The sequence below is a fragment of the Anoplopoma fimbria genome, chromosome 1 (genome assembly GCF_027596085.1).
Source record: "Anoplopoma fimbria isolate UVic2021 breed Golden Eagle Sablefish chromosome 1, Afim_UVic_2022, whole genome shotgun sequence".
Lineage (NCBI taxonomy): Eukaryota > Metazoa > Chordata > Actinopteri > Perciformes > Anoplopomatidae > Anoplopoma > Anoplopoma fimbria.
Genome location: NC_072449.1, coordinates 5,049,401 through 5,068,979, shown reverse-complemented (window position 1 = coordinate 5,068,979; position 19,579 = coordinate 5,049,401). Strand labels below are relative to the sequence as shown.

The 19,579-nt window shown below is 39.6% G+C and overlaps 1 protein-coding gene across 1 annotated transcript; it reads left to right on the top strand.

Annotated features, from left to right (window-relative positions):
* Positions 1-561: 561 nt before the first annotated feature.
* On the top strand, positions 562-11,030 carry rinl (Ras and Rab interactor-like). The gene is given in 12 exon segments (XM_054597595.1): positions 562-798; positions 958-1,221; positions 4,344-4,455; positions 5,072-5,144; positions 5,392-5,480; positions 5,600-5,682; positions 6,626-6,842; positions 6,996-7,679; positions 7,782-7,940; positions 7,943-8,098; positions 8,190-8,321; positions 9,526-11,030. Coding segments are annotated over 11 exon segments (2,382 nt in total). The 5' UTR covers positions 562-798; positions 958-1,005; the 3' UTR covers positions 9,987-11,030.
* Positions 11,031-19,579: the final 8,549 nt, after the last annotated feature.

Genomic DNA, 19,579 nt, shown 5'->3' with positions numbered 1-19,579 from the left:
ATGTTGGCAGGAAACAAAAAAAATGACATCGCTACATGTAAAAGGAAGGCGATGAGTCTCCTTGTGATGAGTCTCCTCGCCATGGAAACGCTGACCAATAAACAACACCTCCTAATGCGGTTTCCGTGAGAGGCAGGACTGTTGGACCAGCCAGCGAACCAACCTGCATGTACACGAAACTCCCTCTGTGCTGCTTCTCTTCTGTCTCTCTCAATTATATTTTTTTGTATGTTACCATCACTAACTGATGTATTCAAATCAGAGTGTTTGCATCTGTGTGTGCATTTACTCCTGAGCTGCAAGATTAAGAACCACTGTTTATGGTTCTTAATCTAAATATGTGAGCATACGACAGAGACGGGCCACACACATGTAGCTCTTTAGAGTTCATGCAGTGTCTTCTCACTCTTCTCACGGTTCTCACTGCTCACAGAGCTGGGTTAACCACATGCAGACTTTAGGGGAAGGGGAGGGCGGGGAAGGGGAGGGCAGAGAAGGTGCCGCGACGAAACATCAGCTCAACCTGTCACATGAAAATTGAAAGTTCTTGTGCAGGAGACAGAAGGACGCCTCAGCCGCACAACAGTTACTAAAAAAAATGCTACGGCAAACTTCTTGAGGATGTTAGTCTGAGGAGCATGTGAGCTTCCTTTTTTGCCCTATTGGCATTCTGAGCTCTTGAGCAACATCTTGCAGGAAGAAAGAGTTCAAGAGACTGAAGATTGCAACATGTGGAGAAATGTGCTAATAGTGTAGAGGAGAGAAGATACATGAACTAACTGAACCAGTACAGCACATGTGAGTATCAACCTTTTTTCATACCACAATAAGCTTTAATGTGTTATTATAAAAGAGTTTGTCTGATTATTTTAAAATGCATGTTCAAAAAGGCACATTTTACATAATAAACACCATAAAAATCATAGTATTAACCTTCATTTTTATCTGAATCTTTAGGAATGAAGCCATCAGCAGATCATCCAACTTGTGGCTGATCTCTTGTGGATGCAGACGGTTGTACATACACAGAAAAGTGTCCGTATGTCTGCGTCCAGAGCGGTTCACAGTTCAGTCAACGGGACGACGGCCATCCCGTGGAGGAGCAGCAGGAGGAGGCTGACGCTGCTGGAGCAGCTGAGGGGCTGTAAGGAGGCCTGGTGCCCCGGGGCCCCCTGGGACAGAGAGGGGGCCCACGCTGCTATCTGTGGAACGCCTGCTGGGGTGAGCTCATCTCCTCCTCCTCGCTGCAAATATCTATCAATCTAAGAGTCCTATCTTCATTATTTAAATGCAACATCAAGTCTTCAGCGTGATGGCGAATGACGTTTAATGAAAGTACTATTTTCTTTTCTTCTTGAAGTGTTTTATACTTTAAAATTCATAAAATGTGTTAACTAGTGAATGGAATATATATCTTGAACTCCAGCGATAAGTCATCCAACAATAATGAACATTTAAAAAAAAAGAATCTGGGAAAAAGCCTCCTAGCAGGTTGTGTTTTTATCACAATGCAATAAATCCCATTTTTTGATTTTGCATGAAGCACACAGTATTATTATGACAAAAATCCCACTTTTATATTATCACCAAAATCGAATCAGCTGACCTTAAATGTGCTGCAGGACTTTGTCCACAATCTGCATTTGTTACAATCTAACTTATCTTACAACACGAGAAATTAAAGAATATATTTGTTGAACACTTATACTCTTATTTACTTATAATCTTCTTTTCTTGCCCAACTTTCTGTTCATGTTTTTGTGCACATTTTAGAGGGATTTTTTGTGTCCATTTAGCTCCATTTCTTCTCTCACCTCCCCTAATCTCTTTGCATGTCCTTTCACTGCTCCAATCATTTCTACCTAACCTAATTCACATCATCTTATCAGCTCTCGTTTAGTTTCCTGCTCATCAAGTGTTTTATTAAACTGCGTAGCTTCAAGCTGGGCCTCAAACAAGGAAAGCAAACGCACTGAGGGAATGTGTGCATGCTTCACGATGTGTCACAACAGAAATATTCTTGACCGGTCTGAACACTGACATGCACATCTCTGCCACACGAAAGTAGTTCCTTTTTCTCTATGTGACATCTCATAACACACAATGAACACTTTGTTTTTTTGGGGCTAAATGCAGAAGTAGTGTTTAATAAGAGGTTGTGCATCTTGGGGATAATGACATTACAAAACGGATACATCTGCAGCAAACGGTGAAGGTGAGTGAGTCCGAAAACCGTAGTGATGAATGTTTGAAAGAGTGACATGCAAATATACAGCGAAAGATACAAATGTCTAACTGGAAGCAGCAAGTCATTGAATCGTGAGTATAAGTTGTCATGGGGAAGGATAGGATGTTTTTTTTTTGTTTTTTTTACTGCAGGCCGATTTAGTCAAAATGCTGAATGGAAAAAGTTAATTTCTGCTTGAATGGTTTCCATCTTCTTCCTATGAATCAGATGCGTGAATGACTAAATGTTACTGTTATGAATTAACAGAGTAATTGCTCATAACTCATTACTACTGCCAGTCTGCGTGTGTGTTTGTACTCAAAGTGAGGTGACTTGCAGTGAACTTGTCTCTATTTCTGTGCACACTGACTGCCACTTCCTGTGTGTGCGTGTGTGTGTGTTTAAATGTATTTGAGAACGCCTCTGAATTCAGTTGTGGTGTTGTAACTACCTCACTGAGCCGTTGGTGTGCTGTAAATGGGGTTTCATGTGCTATGTTTTACCCAAGTTATTTATGTGTCAACCGTCAGCGTATTCTTCTTTTTTCTGACTGAAATGTGACACAATGTCTCTAAAAATAAAAAATGTCTCCGCCGTTAAAGCAAAGTTTAATGTCTTAAGTAGAATATAAAATGATATGCTAGGAATAAAAACACTTCTTTTTTTTTATCATAAATGGCATAAAAAGCCTTATTTAAAGTTCCAAAACTCAGCTCCTCTTTCATCATGACTGAATGGTTCAGTCAGATTGAATTGGCAGCAGCCTGTCAGCACAAACCAACAACTCACTGACTGTCAACTGGATTCAAATGTTGCTTAGATATGATTGGTTCGTGGACATAACTGGCATCCCCTTTTTCTAACTGAGCCCTGCATACAACAGAAAAAAAATATAGAAATATTTCGTGTGAAATAACCTTTTTGTTCATGTGGCACCCCATATTAAAAGCAAGACGATGATAGGGAAAGTATTTTTTATAGGGCCTTTAATCCAAAATATTTCCTATTTTCCAACCTACATTTGTAGATTGTAAAATGAGTGAGCAATCTTTGCAAATGTATTCTAAATATAAATACAGATTGACAGTCATCTCTACAGCGCTGCATTAGTAAGTTAGTCAGTAGTTCGTCTTCAGCAGAGAAGCCTTTCATGAGTAACATAAAGAGGAAGTTTGGCAACAGGACACTTTTGACACTTTTTGTTCAGTGTAATGACCACGCAATGGGGCAAATGTGTGCTAGATGCTCATGCTGGTATGCTAATATGTTCACAATGGGAATGCTAGCATGCTGATGTTTTGCAGGTATAACGTTTACTGTTCCAACCATGTTACATTTGCAAATTAGGGCCAAAGGAAAATAGTATTAGTTTTGCCGGTGTTTGGTCATAAACATATTCAAATACATTTTTTTTTTAGTGTAGCTAAAAAACTAGTTACTGTACTTCGCATCTCTTTGCTGAAACCATCCCTAAGGTACACATGGTAATGCTATAAAGATGCTTTTTTAGTAAGTAAGGTAAACTCGGGTGAACCAGAAAGAGTTTCAGCTTCAGTTTCAGATGAAGTCAAGGTCTTCTTACTGGCATGGTCTTTCCACAGCTTTCAGTTTTACCACACTGTTTTTATTAGCAGGTGGGACTGTCATGATGTGTGAAAAGTTTGTAGGAACATCATCAAGAGCTTTCATTACTGCCAATGTCAAAAGCTCTACTTGTAGATACATGTGCGTATGTTTTAGTTTTTATTTTAAGTATGTTTGGTCAAGGAACAACTATAAATCAACAAAACCAACATGGGTCCACACCCACATGTTATAAACCAGCTTAATGAGTAGGCAAACAGCTCTGCATCACTTATCAGCTCTTATGAAGCCGGGGGGGGATTTACTGTTAACCTGACTTTGTTTTATTACAACCTGTCATCATGACTGATTATCAAGATAAAATCGCTCCAGTCACGGAAACGCAGAGTCTTTACCGCACACTTTTTTTGTCTTTCACCAGTCAGTGTTTCTCTTTTTTTTTTTCCTGTGAGCATTTAATATATAAAACCTGCCCAGCGAGTTACTGAACTGTTTCATGTACTGAAATGAGTCACTGCGTGTCTCCCTCCAGAGTTTCCTGGTTGTTCGGGACTCTGCGACGTCTCAGCCCGACCTGCTGTGTGTGTCTGCTGGAGGAGAGAATGGAGCAGTTGTTGATTATGACATCAAAAGCAAAGGCACAGGTACGGACCAACAGCACGCCAATGCATACTACTTTATCTCTCTTTTTTGTGTGTGTATGTTTGTGTTTGTGTGTGTGCGTGATCCAATCAAACATCCCCATGCATGTGTGACTCTAAGTGGTTATTTTATGAATCATTACATCTGCTGCAACTGACAGATTAGACTGATTAACGGTTGCAGTAACACGATAACATCAAAAGTTGTGTAGTTCTGCTTTTGCTGCTGTTGAACTGAAGTGTGCTAATAGTAAAAACCTGACAAACAACTGTTACCTTTATTAAACAGGCTCTCAAACTGCAAATACTGGTTCTTTAAACTGAGCTCCTTTCACTCATTAGATCTGGAGCTGTCGTTTTTTGTTTTTTTTGGCGTCTTTTACGGCTCTGCAGAAGCCGGTTTTTTTTTTTAAATCACAGGCATGAAGACATAAAACCCCACTGACAGAAAATAAGACTCAAGAGCTCGTGTGAAAGATAAAATTGATGAAATGGTCAAGCCCCCTCCCACCCCCAACCCTCATTCTTCCTGTTTAAAGCTTCAGTGTGTTTCCAGGAATGTATTTTTTCAACAGAAATGAGACTTACCTGCCTACTCTTTCTCTGTGTGTCGTGTCAGTCTTCCAGCTCTCTGAGTCTCGTCTGTCATTCTCTGACTTGGCTCAGCTCGTGCTCTTCTACTCTCTGACCAGGTAAGAACCTAATGTGTCACAGATTACTTCTTTTTTTATTAGTTGTGTGTGTGTGTGAGATTGAACTTCCATTTGAACTTTGGCTTCTTTAACGTTTTATTTGCAATAACATAAATGCTGCACCATCATCTCTAAGAACATCTTTATGTGTTTCCTCATGTTCACCTTGTAAACATTCTAACTTTTTTGTATTTTCTATTCAAAAGTATTATAATTGATTCATTTCACATCTCTTCCTGGGTGCCAGGGATGTGTTGGCTGTCTGTCTTTCCATTCCTCGCTGGATCTACAGTGTAACCGAGACAACCAAAGAGCATCTCTCTGAACTTGAACCCAGTGAGTCCTTCCATCTCTTTTTCTGTGTCATGTCCTTTCACAGAAGCTACGTCAGAACCACAAAACCAGGAAGATATGTTTTAAGAGCTGTCTCATTTATAAAACCTCCTCTAATGCAGATACTTGGCTCTGCACGCCGACCGACCAGCACACTGAAGAAATGACCCAGAGGGAGCCAGGCGACGTTATGTGCTCCATACAGGTATTTACTGTGTGTGTAAAAGAACAAGTGAATGCAACAACTTCCTTATTTCCTAGTGTTTTAGCTAGCAACGCAGCATGTGTCTCATTGCTTTAAAGCTGCATTAATCAATGTTTTTAAATTAACAATTTATCAAATGATTATGGGTAATATGAAAGGAGTCACTTATAGTGACAAACCCACAGGAATAAGCTAGCTAGTGACTAACTTTGCCTAATATATTTGCCTAATAAACATAGTGCAGCATTTAGCAGATTTAATGTTACGTTTTATTTGGTTTTACTATCTTATCTTAGTTTATCTATTTCATTTGATTTTATTGATTTTATTCATTTACTTGATTCTCACTTGTTATTTCAGTTTAGTTTTATCCTATCGATTGTTTTTAATGTTTCATCTATTGCACTGTTTTGCTGCCTTGTCTGTCGAAGCACTTTGTAAACCTTGTTTTTAAAGGTGCTATATAAATAAAGTTATTATTATTATTATTATTATTATTATTATTATTATTATTATATTATTGTTATTATTATTGTTATTATTATTATTATTATTAGACGGATTACTCTGGGTTGGTGGAGACCCAAAACTGAACTAAAAGTAGAGTGAATGTTGGACTTGCACTCACCAGGTGGTAAAAAAAGACAACTTTGAATGAATGCTAATGTTGCTTCACGTCTACTGGATGCTTTAAAAGGCATATGTTTCCTAACACTTTGACGATATTAACTTTATATTTAAGTGATAATATGATATTGTTGCGTTTACAGCTTGTTCCTTTGCCCCTAAGTGGGCAGAAATTCAATTTATACAGCCTTAAAGAAGAGGTTGCAAAGCTTATTTTGCGCCACATTGTAGTGAGCAGTGTGTCAAAGGAAGCATCCTATTTATTCACTGTTTATGTATGTGTGTGTGTGTGTGTGTGTGTGTTTTGTTCCTTTAGCTGACTTCAACCAACGGGGCCCTGTGTATCATCAATCCCCTCTACCTTCACGAACACGGAGATGATTGGCTGACCCGCCAAGACGCGCAGCCATCAATCTACAACAGACGAGAGCGCCGCCTCAGCACCACCAGATCATGGGTGGGGTCGGGGTTACAGAGTAAACGAACCATCTCGTTGGATCAGGAACCCTCCGCTGCCAGTACGGAGAGTTCTGGTGAGGAGGCTGTAGCTTCATAATTAGCATCCAAGTCCCAAAATGTTGGAACTTTTTCTTTATTAACGACTATTTATTCAGGTGAAATTTCTGTATATTTTAAAAACTTCAAACACAAAGGCCAACATGGTGTTCATCATCCATATTTTCCAGGTCTTATCAGAGCCATGTCTGCTGATTCATCAAATTGCCCAACAACCCCGTCAACACCAACGGCTCCAGGAGGGGTGGTTCTCCGGAGGCCCAGCAGAGAGATGACCTCGGGGAGCCTGCTAACGTCTTCTCCCTTCACCCCTGGAATTTCAACTACTGCATTGTCTGAGCCGCAGCCCCACGGCAGCCCGGTGCCTCAGTCTCCACACAGGGTGTCCTGGATTGAGGATGGAGTCTGGCTGCCTCCGCCCAGGCCTTCCTCTCTGCTCCACCCGCCGTCGCTTGAGCTCGACTCGCTGTCGATCAGCAGCATCGAGGAGGAGCAGGAGTGCCAGATGGCGAGCCCCACCCTGCACCACCCGTGTGCACACAGGTTGGCCGACAAGGTCATTAATCGTCTCTCGGCGGTGGGCCAGGCCCTCGGCGGGCTGGTGAGTCAGAGGAAGAGACTATTCAATCGCGTGCAGGAGCTGAGCGAGCGGAAAGGTGCGGCGTTTGCGGAGGCCGTGAAAGGATTTGTGGACATGACCCTGAAGAAGGGGGCCGATCCCAGCGGGGTCACGGGGTCAGAGTTCTTACAGGAGGTGAGGTCATCGCTCACATCGCTGAAGGACACGCTTTTGGACTACCAAGAAATCCAGGCGTTGTTGGACAGCATCACTGACATGAATGACTTGGAGATCGGTGAGTGAGCTGAACATCTACATTTCAATTAAGTGTTAACGTACTTGTCAGAACAACTGTTATTTATCGTGCAACTCCAACCTTTCCCCCCCCCACCTGCAGACTCCCTGGTGGAGCTTTCCCTCCACAAGGTGGCTGTGAAGCCCGTCTCCGAACACCTCTACTCCTGCATTCGTATTTCCCGCACTAATGATGGCACCTTCGAGCGTCTCCAGAGCAACATGCGCGTGCTGGAGAAGAACGGCGTGGAGGAGCTAGGGGGTCGGCGGGAGTCGGAGTTCCCGACGCTGTCACCCTGGAGCGGATCCAGCAGAGGTGGTCTAGTATGCATGAGTCCTACTCCCCGAACAAGAAGGTCCATATCCTTCTCAAAGTCTGCAAGAGCATCTATCACAGCATGAGCGCTAATGCAAGCTCAGGTAGCCAGCTGTTCTTTTTAAATCATAATTTCATTTATTTTTTTATTTGTCTGTTAGTCACCCTTTAAATTTGCACTCACCTTTCCTGCAGTTAAGGCGTTTGGAGCAGATGATTTCTTGCCCTGCCTCACATGGGTGCTGCTCCGTAGTGACGCGGGCACCTTGCAGCTGGACACGGACTACATGATGGAGCTGCTGGACCCCACACAGCTGCAGGGAGAAGGTAGGGCAGACACAAGCAAAAAGAACACACTGCTCATTCTCATAAACACAGTACAGCAGACCGGTTAGTTGATTCATTTAGTTGCTGTGGTTCCTGGTCTCGGTTGCAGCAAAAGTGGAGCATTAAATGAAAGCATGTTGCACCACACAAGCTTTCTTATGTGGAGATTAGTTTAACGTTCGCTTGCTGAAATATGACCAGTTTATCTGGCTCAAGACCTGGCTCAAAACCAAACAATTTTAGATTCCATTTCACAAAAACAAGACAAAAATCAAACAATATGCCATAATGACCAAATACCGTCAGCTCGGTTTGCATAATCAGATTTTCCCCACTCACCACAAATCCCCAAAACAAGCGAATCAAGTAGATAAAGTATTGCCTAGCTCACACTGCACAACTTCATGCCCTGATTTTACACTCGCAAACAGCTTTTGCAGCTCTCGCACAAAAACCCCAGATCAGATTCGGTTTTGTCAGCTGTTTAAAGACGGTGCTTTGCAGACGGATTCCAAATGTCTAGCAGGTTAAATATCAGTATCTGTTAGGGAGTCTGTCAGGGAGCTACAGCCAATGAGAGCACAAGACACGGGTTGATGGGAAACCTGGCAGACGGGTCGCCTTTTAAAAATAGGAACTCTACTGTATGTGTTGCATTTACAGCATGGACCAAAGTAGTTGTTGCACCGAGAGGACCAGGCTATAAATGTGTAGAAACAGGCTTGTGTGAAAGCATGTGTGAAAACAACAACATCAGCAAACATGACTGCGCCCATGTCACTTCTTGCATGTATTTTTTTTATGACAAAACGTAGCTTGGAGACTTCCTAAGGGATTCCTGCTGGTGAAAAATCGTGTTGTGTGTGACTCCCTGTCACCTTTCATCTGGTATGAAAACCACAATGACTTAAAGAATCACGATTGCAAGACAGCTAGTTGTGTAATGTGAACTTTACAGCGAACTGCAGACTTTTGAGAGTCATGTAGTGTGAACTCGAATTACAGAGAAGGACTTCACACACTAAACTTAGCGATAGTTCTAACAAATAGCTGGTGCAACTCACTTCTCCTCTCCAAATAGAGATTGTGAGAAATTGTGCTCTTTTAGTAGATTGTTTCTACTGATTCTAAGGATTTAGATGCTGTTTAATTACGATCACATGTCTCAGACCGTCTCCCTTTTCTGCCTTCCCCATATCAACAGGTGGCTACTACCTTACAACTCTATACGCCTCTCTTTACTACATCAGCAGCTTCAGGCCGCGCTTGGCTGCCCGTCAGCTCAGCGTCGAGGCCCAAAACTCTCTCAACCAATGGCATCGCAGGAGAACCCTTCACTGCAACCAATCGCGACGCAGCAAGAACCGGCGGACCATTCGCAGGCAGGCGTGCAGGGACAGGGGGGCGCAGAAATCTGAGAAAGACGCTGAGGGTAAAGAGGAAAGTGGGAAAGAAAATGAGTCTGTTGATAGCGAGGAGTCACAGCAGCAGACGGAGAGCGACGCAGATGCTCTGCAGCCGCTGCAGGAGGAGACGAGCAGAGGATCTGAGGACCAATCACAGATGCTCTCTGTAGCGTCGGACTGTAATCAGCAAGACGTGATGAGGAGCACACAGGAAGATGGACAGACTCTGTGTTCAGAAGGAGAACAGGAGCAGAGATGATTGTAATGCAGAGAAGAACAGTAATGCAAGGCCATTAATGCAAAGAATGGCGACTTGTTGGCAATTTTTCAGACCGTTTCCGAGAGGGTCAAACCTCCTGAAAGTTGCAACATAAACCACAAGCATGTTTCATCCTGCTGAGATTCCTCTTTGACAAAGAGCAAAGAAAACTTTTCATTAATGTTATGATAATGAAATCATGGTCAGGATTCCTTCTAGGGGTCTTAAGATAAATCTGAAGGAGTAGTTTAAAGGGAAAAGGAGATTTTTGAGAGTCTTTACTTCTCTCAAACTTCAGCATCTTTTTCTTACAAAGTACTTAATATATTTTACCTCTTCAGGAGTCTGACAATCATTTAAATGGAGATTTCCAGGGAGAAATAATCACTTTCACACTGCCCATAAGTGGACGCTAGTCCATTTTAAGTGTTCATAAGGTTAGGAAGTGCCAGCCTTGAAGTCATAGCTTTATTATAAAGGAGTTCATAAATAGTATTACTAATATATTTATTTGGGAACAAATAAAACGTTTTTTGAGGCTATTTTAATATGTAAGGTGCAGCTTGAGTTGGATTTTTTTAATATGCTTAACTAAAACTAATGTAATTTTTGATTTGTATATATTAATATTATAGTAACAATGTGCAAAAAGAGTACGATAATGAGACAAGTTAACAGTTTTGTTTCGCTTTCAATACCATTCCCAGCAGCAGCTCTAACTCTCATGTATATTTTTTTTGTGGCAATAATTTGTTAAATGAGCAAACAAAGCAAACAAGTTCGCTTCAACCGCTCATCAACTCTATAGCTGGTGAACATAGTGGAGCATTGAGCAGCTAAAGATCCAGATATTTCCCTCAGGAGTTGATGGAGACAAAACAGAGCTAAAAGAGAAAGAATATTGGAGTGACATTTATCAGAGGGACAGAAACAAGACACCAAATGTCTGCTAATGTGCCTCTGTATCTGCTGTTTGCCAATGTGTTGTTGATGTGTCATTTCTGCTTAGAGTGGAGTTCTTCTGAATATATTTCTTTTAAACTACCCCTTGAGATTTTGCCTTTCATTTATTTTCTGTTTCTTCTTTGTACGTTTATCAGGACTCGACAAAGATGAGCTCAAATCCTAAAACAACACGAATATCTGTCTCCTCTTTGGACCAATAGAGGGCAGCATTAGACCTCCTGTGAGATGTACAGCTGCTTAAATGTTGCATTTACAGTTTGCAGAATATACAAAGGTTTGATTTTTAATGTATGGATTAAAGTGTATAGTATTTGTACTGGGGAATATATTAAATAGAAAAAAATATGTAAAATCTGGATTAATTGGTGCAATTTTCCTAATGTCACTGCGTTCAGCAACTCATGTCAAGGAAATATGATGCACACACAATTATTGCATACATTACTATTAATAAAACTGGCATGTATTGTGGGTTTACAAGGTTTTAAGTGCTGCAGAAATTGAGGTTAAGTGGCCATCGTAGTAGATGAAGTAGGTGTTTATGTCAAAGCATGAAAGTGATTGAACGTAGGAGATAAAGATTAAGATCTGGAAAATTTGAAATGGTTTTGAAAGGAGCAGCTAAACATTGAACGGAGTTGAACGAGAGGTTGAGACACTTAAAAGTTGATAAAAGCTGAATGACGGTTAAAGTGTAAAGAATTTAAGGAGGTGAAGTGGTCAGAAGTGCAATGAAGTTAAAGTTGGCTCCAAAAAAAGTGTTGAAGCTGAAGCACTGAAAGTTGTAAAAGTATTTGAAGTTCAAGTACTTAAAGTGATAACATTTACTGTGAAGGAGAGGAATGTCATGATTATTGTTTTACTTGCCTTTTTTTTAAAAATATTCTAATATTTTATTTATTGTTAGATTGCCTGATCTTTTCTTTGATTCTTTTTCTTTTTGACTTTGAGCAGATTATTTTTAAATTAAAGATGTTGTATAGAAACAGTTTGCACAGAGGATAGATAAACTGGCAGGTGAGGTTTAAGGTCTTCGATTAATTAAAGTGGAAGTGAAAGCAACTAAAGATTCTACACACTGGCCCTTTAAGAAAACAAACACCTTAAGAAGTGAAAGTTTGAGGTTGAAGTTGACAGTAATAGTCAAGGAGTTGAATTAACAGTTTGATATCGATGCAATACAAGTGTTGACTGAATGTGAAACACTTACCCTGACAGATGTAGTGTTGGTTCCTAAAAAGGAGTTTAAGTTAAAGGAGTTGAAGTGAAAGCTAAGGTGTAAGCAGTTAAAAAAAAGTGCAAAGTAGCAACATTTTAGTGCAACTTGCTATTTCATCTATTTAACTTGAGTATACGTTTATTGTTTTCTTGTAATTTTCTGCACAATTTCCTGTTATAACATCTTTACGTAGTTCTATTTTTTTTTTCCCCTCACTGTGTAATTAACAGCCTGTAAATTCAAATATTAACTGAATAGTTAATGCATGCACATACATCAGGCATGAACACATGTGAATAGTTATACAGGGGGCCTCTTATGTAAATGCACACACACACACACACACACACACACACACACACACACACACACACACACACACACACACACACACACACACACACACACACACACACACACACACACACACACACACACATATGGAACTGTATCATCGCTGCATTCTAAATGACCGAGCCAATCAAATTTGCCTAATGAGACATCTGGCATTCTGCCTGCATGTGGATGTCAAGCCTAGAAACAGCTGGGCCTTCACACACACACACACACACACACACACACACACACACACACACACACACACACACACACACACACACACACACACACACACACACACACGTACACACACTTCCCTGTTTCTCCTCTCACACTTTATCAGATCTGGTGGAAAGAATGAGATAGAAACACTGTGATACGTGATGGATCACACATTGATTGGACACACACACACATACACACACATACACACACACACACACACACACACACACACACACACACACACACACACACACACACATCAGCATTTAGGGACTTATTGAGGAAGGAGTTGTGGTCAAGACTTTACTGGCCACTACACAGTGTCGCACATTCGTTCTCCCACACACAGTTCTTTTACACATGTGATATATTATGCATACATGAGTGTGTGTAACGCACTCACCGCAGTCATAAATTAGATATATGGCAGTGGTGGTGGTGGTGGAGGAGGAGGTGGAGGAGGAGGGGGTGGGGGGTGCAGAGAGGAGTGTGTGTATTTGTGTGCATGCGAAATGAGGAGGGGAGGAAAGGGGGAGGAAGGGGGAGGCTGTGGCTCAGGCACAGATGGCTGTGGCCTGAGGCATTCGAGGTACTGCAGCTAAACATGGAGACTGCAACACACACACACACACACACACACACACACACACACACACACACACACACACACACACACACACAGAGGAGATTAAGTGTTGGGGGGCTGCTCATATATACAAACACTTCAACATTTACTGTTTAGAAGGAAAAAATAAGAGACAGAGAGATGCAAACTACTGTACTTAAATGCACATTTAAGATACTTGCCACATCATGCTTTATTCTTCTACTCCAATTTAATTCAAGGATAAACATTGTACTTTTTACTCCACTACATTTATTTGACAGTTTTAGTTATTGATTACTTTATAGATTAACACATAAATACTGTTTGATACATTGTTTTAAATTAAGGTAACACTTTATTTGAAAAATTCGCCCACAAGCTGTTAGTCTCAAACAGATTATTTTGAGTAGTTCAAGTTCAACTAAATAATTATCACAATATGTAGGCGTGTTCATTAATCATCACATAGACTCTATAGAGATAATCTGTTAAACAAATGCAGACAAAGTGAAACAGTTGATTTGTTGAAATGCTGCATACTCTATAAACTAAACTGTAACTAAACTTGTTGACAGACTATCAAAATAAAGTGTGAGTTAATTAAGTACCTTAAGGTATATATGTGTGTATGTATTAAATAATACAGTTCAATATCTGAGATAAAGCTTAAAAAAATAGGTTACTTTTACTTTTGATCATAATAATACCTATGTTACTATCTTACTTTTCAATGAAGGACTTCTACTTTTGATAGAGTATTTTCACAAAGTTAAGTATACATTTAACTATTTTCTCCGCCGCTGTTTGTCCTGTTTTATTTCCTGCTTGTACAAAATTTAAGTCACATTCATATCAGTTAAGAAACTGCAGAAAACATTGTGCTATGAACATTAGAATTAGTGATTGAAAGTATGTGAACATAATGTTTTTCTGAAAAGTTAAAGAAATAGAACCATTATTTATTATTTATTATTTATTATTTATTATTTATTATTTATTATTTATTATTTATTATTTATTATTTATTATTATTATGTATGATTATTATTTATTATTACTCGTTTTGTTATTAGTATTGTTATTTGAATTATTAGTGGTAGTATTATTAGTAATATAAATTTTTATATTGTCATTATGACTATTATTATTATTATTATAATTATTATTAGTTTTGTTATTATTATTATTTTTATTATTATTAGTAATATTAATGTTTATATTGTTATAACTATTAGAATATTTTTTTGTGTTGTTATTATTATTATTATTATTATTATTATTATTATTATTATTCCTATTCCTAGACATAACAAAACTAAATTTGCTTGTTTATCATGTGAAATGTCTTTTTTTTTGCCATATTCTAATGCCTAGTTTAATATTCTTCATAAACCCACATTGTGCTCAAAATGCCCCTCTAGATTAATTTCACTGCTTCACTTTCTGCTCAGTTAATCGTCTTAAATCAGGGTGGAGGAGTTTGACTGTCAGCCTCCGTCTCATCCGTCACTCGTCCCCGATGATTCATGTAAGTGTCTCTTTGTCTTTGCTTCGGCCTCTCGGATGCTGTCGCCGTCCAACAGCTTGCCTCCGTCACGGCTCGTTCTCACACTGCAACACAATAAAACTTTCTCCCATTCTCTTTCTCTTTCTCCCCCCTCCCTCCCTCTCTCTCCTCTCCTGCTCTTCCTCCTCTCCCCCGCTGCATTCCCCCATTCCTTTCTCTTTCTCTCCCACCTCCCTCCCTTTTACTCCCTTCCCTCCCTCTCTCTCCCACTTGTCTGAACTCTGACAGGTGTGTAATTGAATGATTAATGACCACCACAGTAACACCCCCCCCCCCCCTCCCTTTAAACACACACTTTATGTTAAAATAGAATTGTACATATTTATGCACACACACACACATATTCACGCGCAGGCACACATTTTCACATTACACATGTGTATTCATTTTGCTTCAAATGGCCCAAATGGTCAAATTCAAACCAGTGGGAGTCTTGAAATGATGGAGACATTATAAGGAGTGCAGCAATACGCCGAGTGCAACATATATTATCTCTCACACTGTGAAAGTGCTGCCCATTCTGAAATGACACTGTTGTCATTTAAACAAAGTGTTTTAACAAATACATTTCCCACAAAAATGTTATTCATTTATTGTCATTTTCTCAAAATTCTGCAAAAACATCTCTGCTTTGTAAAGTTGTATTCTGCTCTAACCACAGTACACAACAACAATGAAACACAATGCACATAAATACATACAAAGCTCCTTCTCCCCCCTCCTTCATATGCCAACATAAAGGCAGATTTTATGCAGCGTAATTCCCACCGTCTAATGGAGTCCATGTTGGCGAGAGGAAAAGCCTGGCAATCTATCTGAACCAATCACACGCCGAGGCTCTGACTATGAATGATAGTGTGTGAGAGAGAGCTCTACACTGATGTATGAATAAAGGCGGTGTTTGTTGATTTATTTATTTCTGTCGGGATCCCTGTCGTGGTTGCAATGTTGCAGAATCCTACATTTTAGGATCGTTGTTTTCAAATAGCCATAAATACATTATGAAAGGTGTGCACCGTTATACAGCAGATCAATAGGTTCAGTTGTTGTAGGAATACAGATTTGGTGTGTGTGAAGTAGAGAATGATTTTTGTTTTTTTTTACTAGTGGTTTGAGCGACTGATGAAGTTTTCTGTATTGAACCAAGAGCACGATACGTCCTGAAACGTAACCTACGAGAGCTGAAACAGAAACATAAAAAAGTTTTTTGAATGGATGTTGTTAGAAAAACATTAACATACTGAATATTTTACTGCTGCATTGAGGATCAGCATCTTTAGACTTGACAGATTATAGTATGCAATTTTGGGTAATTGTTATATTTGTGTTCTACTTCTTTTTTTTCAATCATGGCTATTTTAAAAGAGATTTAAATAAAACTGTGTGATTTGGACACCAAATGTATCACATGTGCTTGAAATAGTTTTTGCCCCAAAAAAGAAAAAAATTAATAATTCAACCTTCCATTTAGTCGATGTCCCCACCATGTTGCACGACAGTGAAAAATACCTTTGAAACTTGGATTTTGAATTTGTTTTTCCAGTCCAGAGAAGTGTAAGTGACCCTCAATATTTGTATTGAACTCACATTAGTGCAATTTGGCTCTCCATATTTTGGGAGGCCGTATTTCTTTGGGCCCTCTGCATTCTACTGCAGGTTAGATTGATTGTTTAAACTATGATTAGTCAGTCCATAAAATGTTCAGCTGATATTCAAACAGTGATAACCCCAAACTAACCTTCTATTTCTATTGTGGAGTTTTGAAAAATAGCTTTTATTTAAATAAATCAATTAAATTCTGTCCTAATTAAATCTCCACACGTTGCTAATCTTCCAGTTTCTATTACCAATGATTTCTTCGAATCTTATTCAACTTTTGCTCAGAGGAATATATGGAGTGTTTTGTTCTCAATGTACAAAACAAACCCTTCATACACAATTAAATACAGATATCAAAGTCATGAAAGGCAATCATCTCAGACATTTAACTATAAGCGTTTATGGCAGGCAGCTCTAAACCTTTGAACGGCAGCGTTTATTGCTTTGAAACTTTATTCAGACATTCATAGTCCCCAGTGGATGTATCTTCATGACTTTGGTTGTTCCTTTGACTTTTAATTTAACGCCAGCATGAGGTTGAAACTTGAAATACTGAATGAAATATCTTGACTACTGTTAGATTTATTGGTATGAAATTTTGTTCGCACATTCATGTTCCCTTCAGGATGAATTTTAATAAGCTCTGTCTGCACTTTCATTGTAGTTTGCATTGTTAGTGCTCTTAGCACCATTAGCTGTTCTGGCCCTCCGTCAACATGTTGAAAGCTGATGAGAGGCGATGGAAATGCTTTTTGTTTTTATAAATGACAATGCGTCATAGAAGGGAAAAATATGTTGGCTTTGATTTTTTGTCTTTCTTTTTTTGGGTCTGAGGAAAGATTTTAAGTGAGTCATTTTTAAGAGCAGATGGCAGAATGTTGGTCTAAAGCAACATTCCTAACATACCGTGGATCACAGACACAGAGTGTGAGCATAGTCTCACATGTGACCACATTTCTAACGGAGGTAAAAAAAAAAACGATTGACTCATCCTGACCAACATGCCCTGAGAGTGAATGTGTGGATGGACACAGAGAAATTAAAGGTCAGGACCCGGGTTCCAGGGAGAACAGCCATTTCCTTTTGACCTCTGTTTGAACTCTGGCCCCTGACCCCCCCTCTCCGTCCTCCAGGCCGACTGGGGGGAGGGTGAGGCGGGTGTTATCAGTGTTTGTTGTGTGTTTGGAGTGATATGGGTGAATGCAGGGTGGAACTATTTATGGATGTTTGAGGACTAAAAGGATGAACGTCAGAGAAGGGGTGAAGGTTATGGATACAACGTGAAGCGAAAAGTTTGAGTGTTCGTACGTGATGATGATATTATCCTTTACTTTAGGTGATAAATAAGTAGGAAAGAAGAACGAACTGGAAATGAGATAATCCTCCCCGTGTGACGGATGACTGCAGCTGCAGCCTGAGGCCTCTGTCAGAGCCTCACAGATAGTCAGAGGACGTGACTTATGACCGAGAAAAGAAGGAAGGAGATTACACTATTTGTCAAGAAAAAGGCCATGTGAAGGTGAGGTTCTCTTATTGTGGTTTATTCAAAAGTGTTTGAACTTCTCATGAAGGAATCTAAATATTCCTGAGTGGTGTTGAACATTGTAAATCAAGAACACCAGACATTTTTTTAATCATTTCTGCCATCTGAAATATGTGTTTTGGGAAGTGGTGATAGAGGAGAGGATGACGCATGAAAGTGTGTGTGTGTCTTTCGTTGATCCTCATGAAATCGTGATGGTGCATCGATGGTTTGTCCTCTAATTCAAATGTTAGCAACATTTTGCACATAAAATTGCAATTATTGAGTCATTTTTGGACCAAACTGACTTTTGGAGAGCCTAAACATTGGCTGTGTCCCAATTCCATACTAAATACTATAACGTTTAAAATGAATTGAACTACATACTAATCTTCTTGCAGAAGAATTCAATCCTATGTGGGAGTTCATTGGTATACATAAGTCAGGAGTACTTGTATGTGCAGGACACAATAAATAGATTGACTAGCTAACTAAATATCCAACAATGCTGTTTTTACAAGTACTTTATCCTCTTAAAAGAAATGATAGAAAAGATTTTGCAAACTATTTGCTAATTCAAAATATTTTTTCTTATTTCTTTTTCAACTCAAAAGATTTTCCTGGAGTAGTCTCACCAAAAATCTGCAATTTTCCTCTTTTTAAATCAATTGCACACTGAATAATAAAGTAAATTATGCATAGTACAGACTTCTTTGAGTATAAATAATTAAGTTAGTAAAAACCTGTATTTTCTGTTTCTTTACGCTAACTAAGCAGTCCCTTTAAACATTAAAAAGACTGTTTCTGCCGTCAGAAACTTAAAATCCATCCCCTCAGGCATCAGAGTAATAAACTTTACTCAGGTAGAATCAGACAACACACACAAACAGACAGCCAGTGACAAATCTTATACAAAAAAAAACATTTTTTAATACTTTAACTGTTTTTCCCATCATCATCATCATTCAGAAATGTTTCAGCAGTCCGAGCAGAGTGGAGAGGGAGCCGAATGTTTAGAGAGTCCTTTGGCTGCAGCTCCCCTCACACACCGCCGTGACACACACACACAAAATATGGACTAGAAATGCTTACAGAAAATTGTGTGTGTGTGTGTGTGTGTGTTTGTGTGGAAATGGCTTTCAGTGTAGTGTGTTGTGTGTTGTGTATGTTGTTGTGTGGTTGCATGTGTGTGTGTGTAGGAAAGATCCTAAGGTAACGGACACCTGTTGGCGTCTTAAGGAGGTCAGTGGTACGAGAGCGAGGCAGACTGGAAGTCATTCATAGTGTTTAGCTTCATGCTGAGGAAGAGCACTAATATTTAATCCGCCTGCAGTGGCACACATAAATATAAAAATAGAATAAGAAAGAAATCAGCTTTAAGTAAACTGTGTGTGTGTGTGTGTGTGTGTGTGTGTGTGTGTGTGTGTGTGTGTGTGTGTGTGTGTGTGTGTGTGTGTGTGTGTGAAGGTGTGTGTGTGTATGTGTGTTTCTTTGACAGTCAGCGTGTGCAGGAAGACAGGGAGAAGTGAAGAAAGGCTTGTTCACAGGA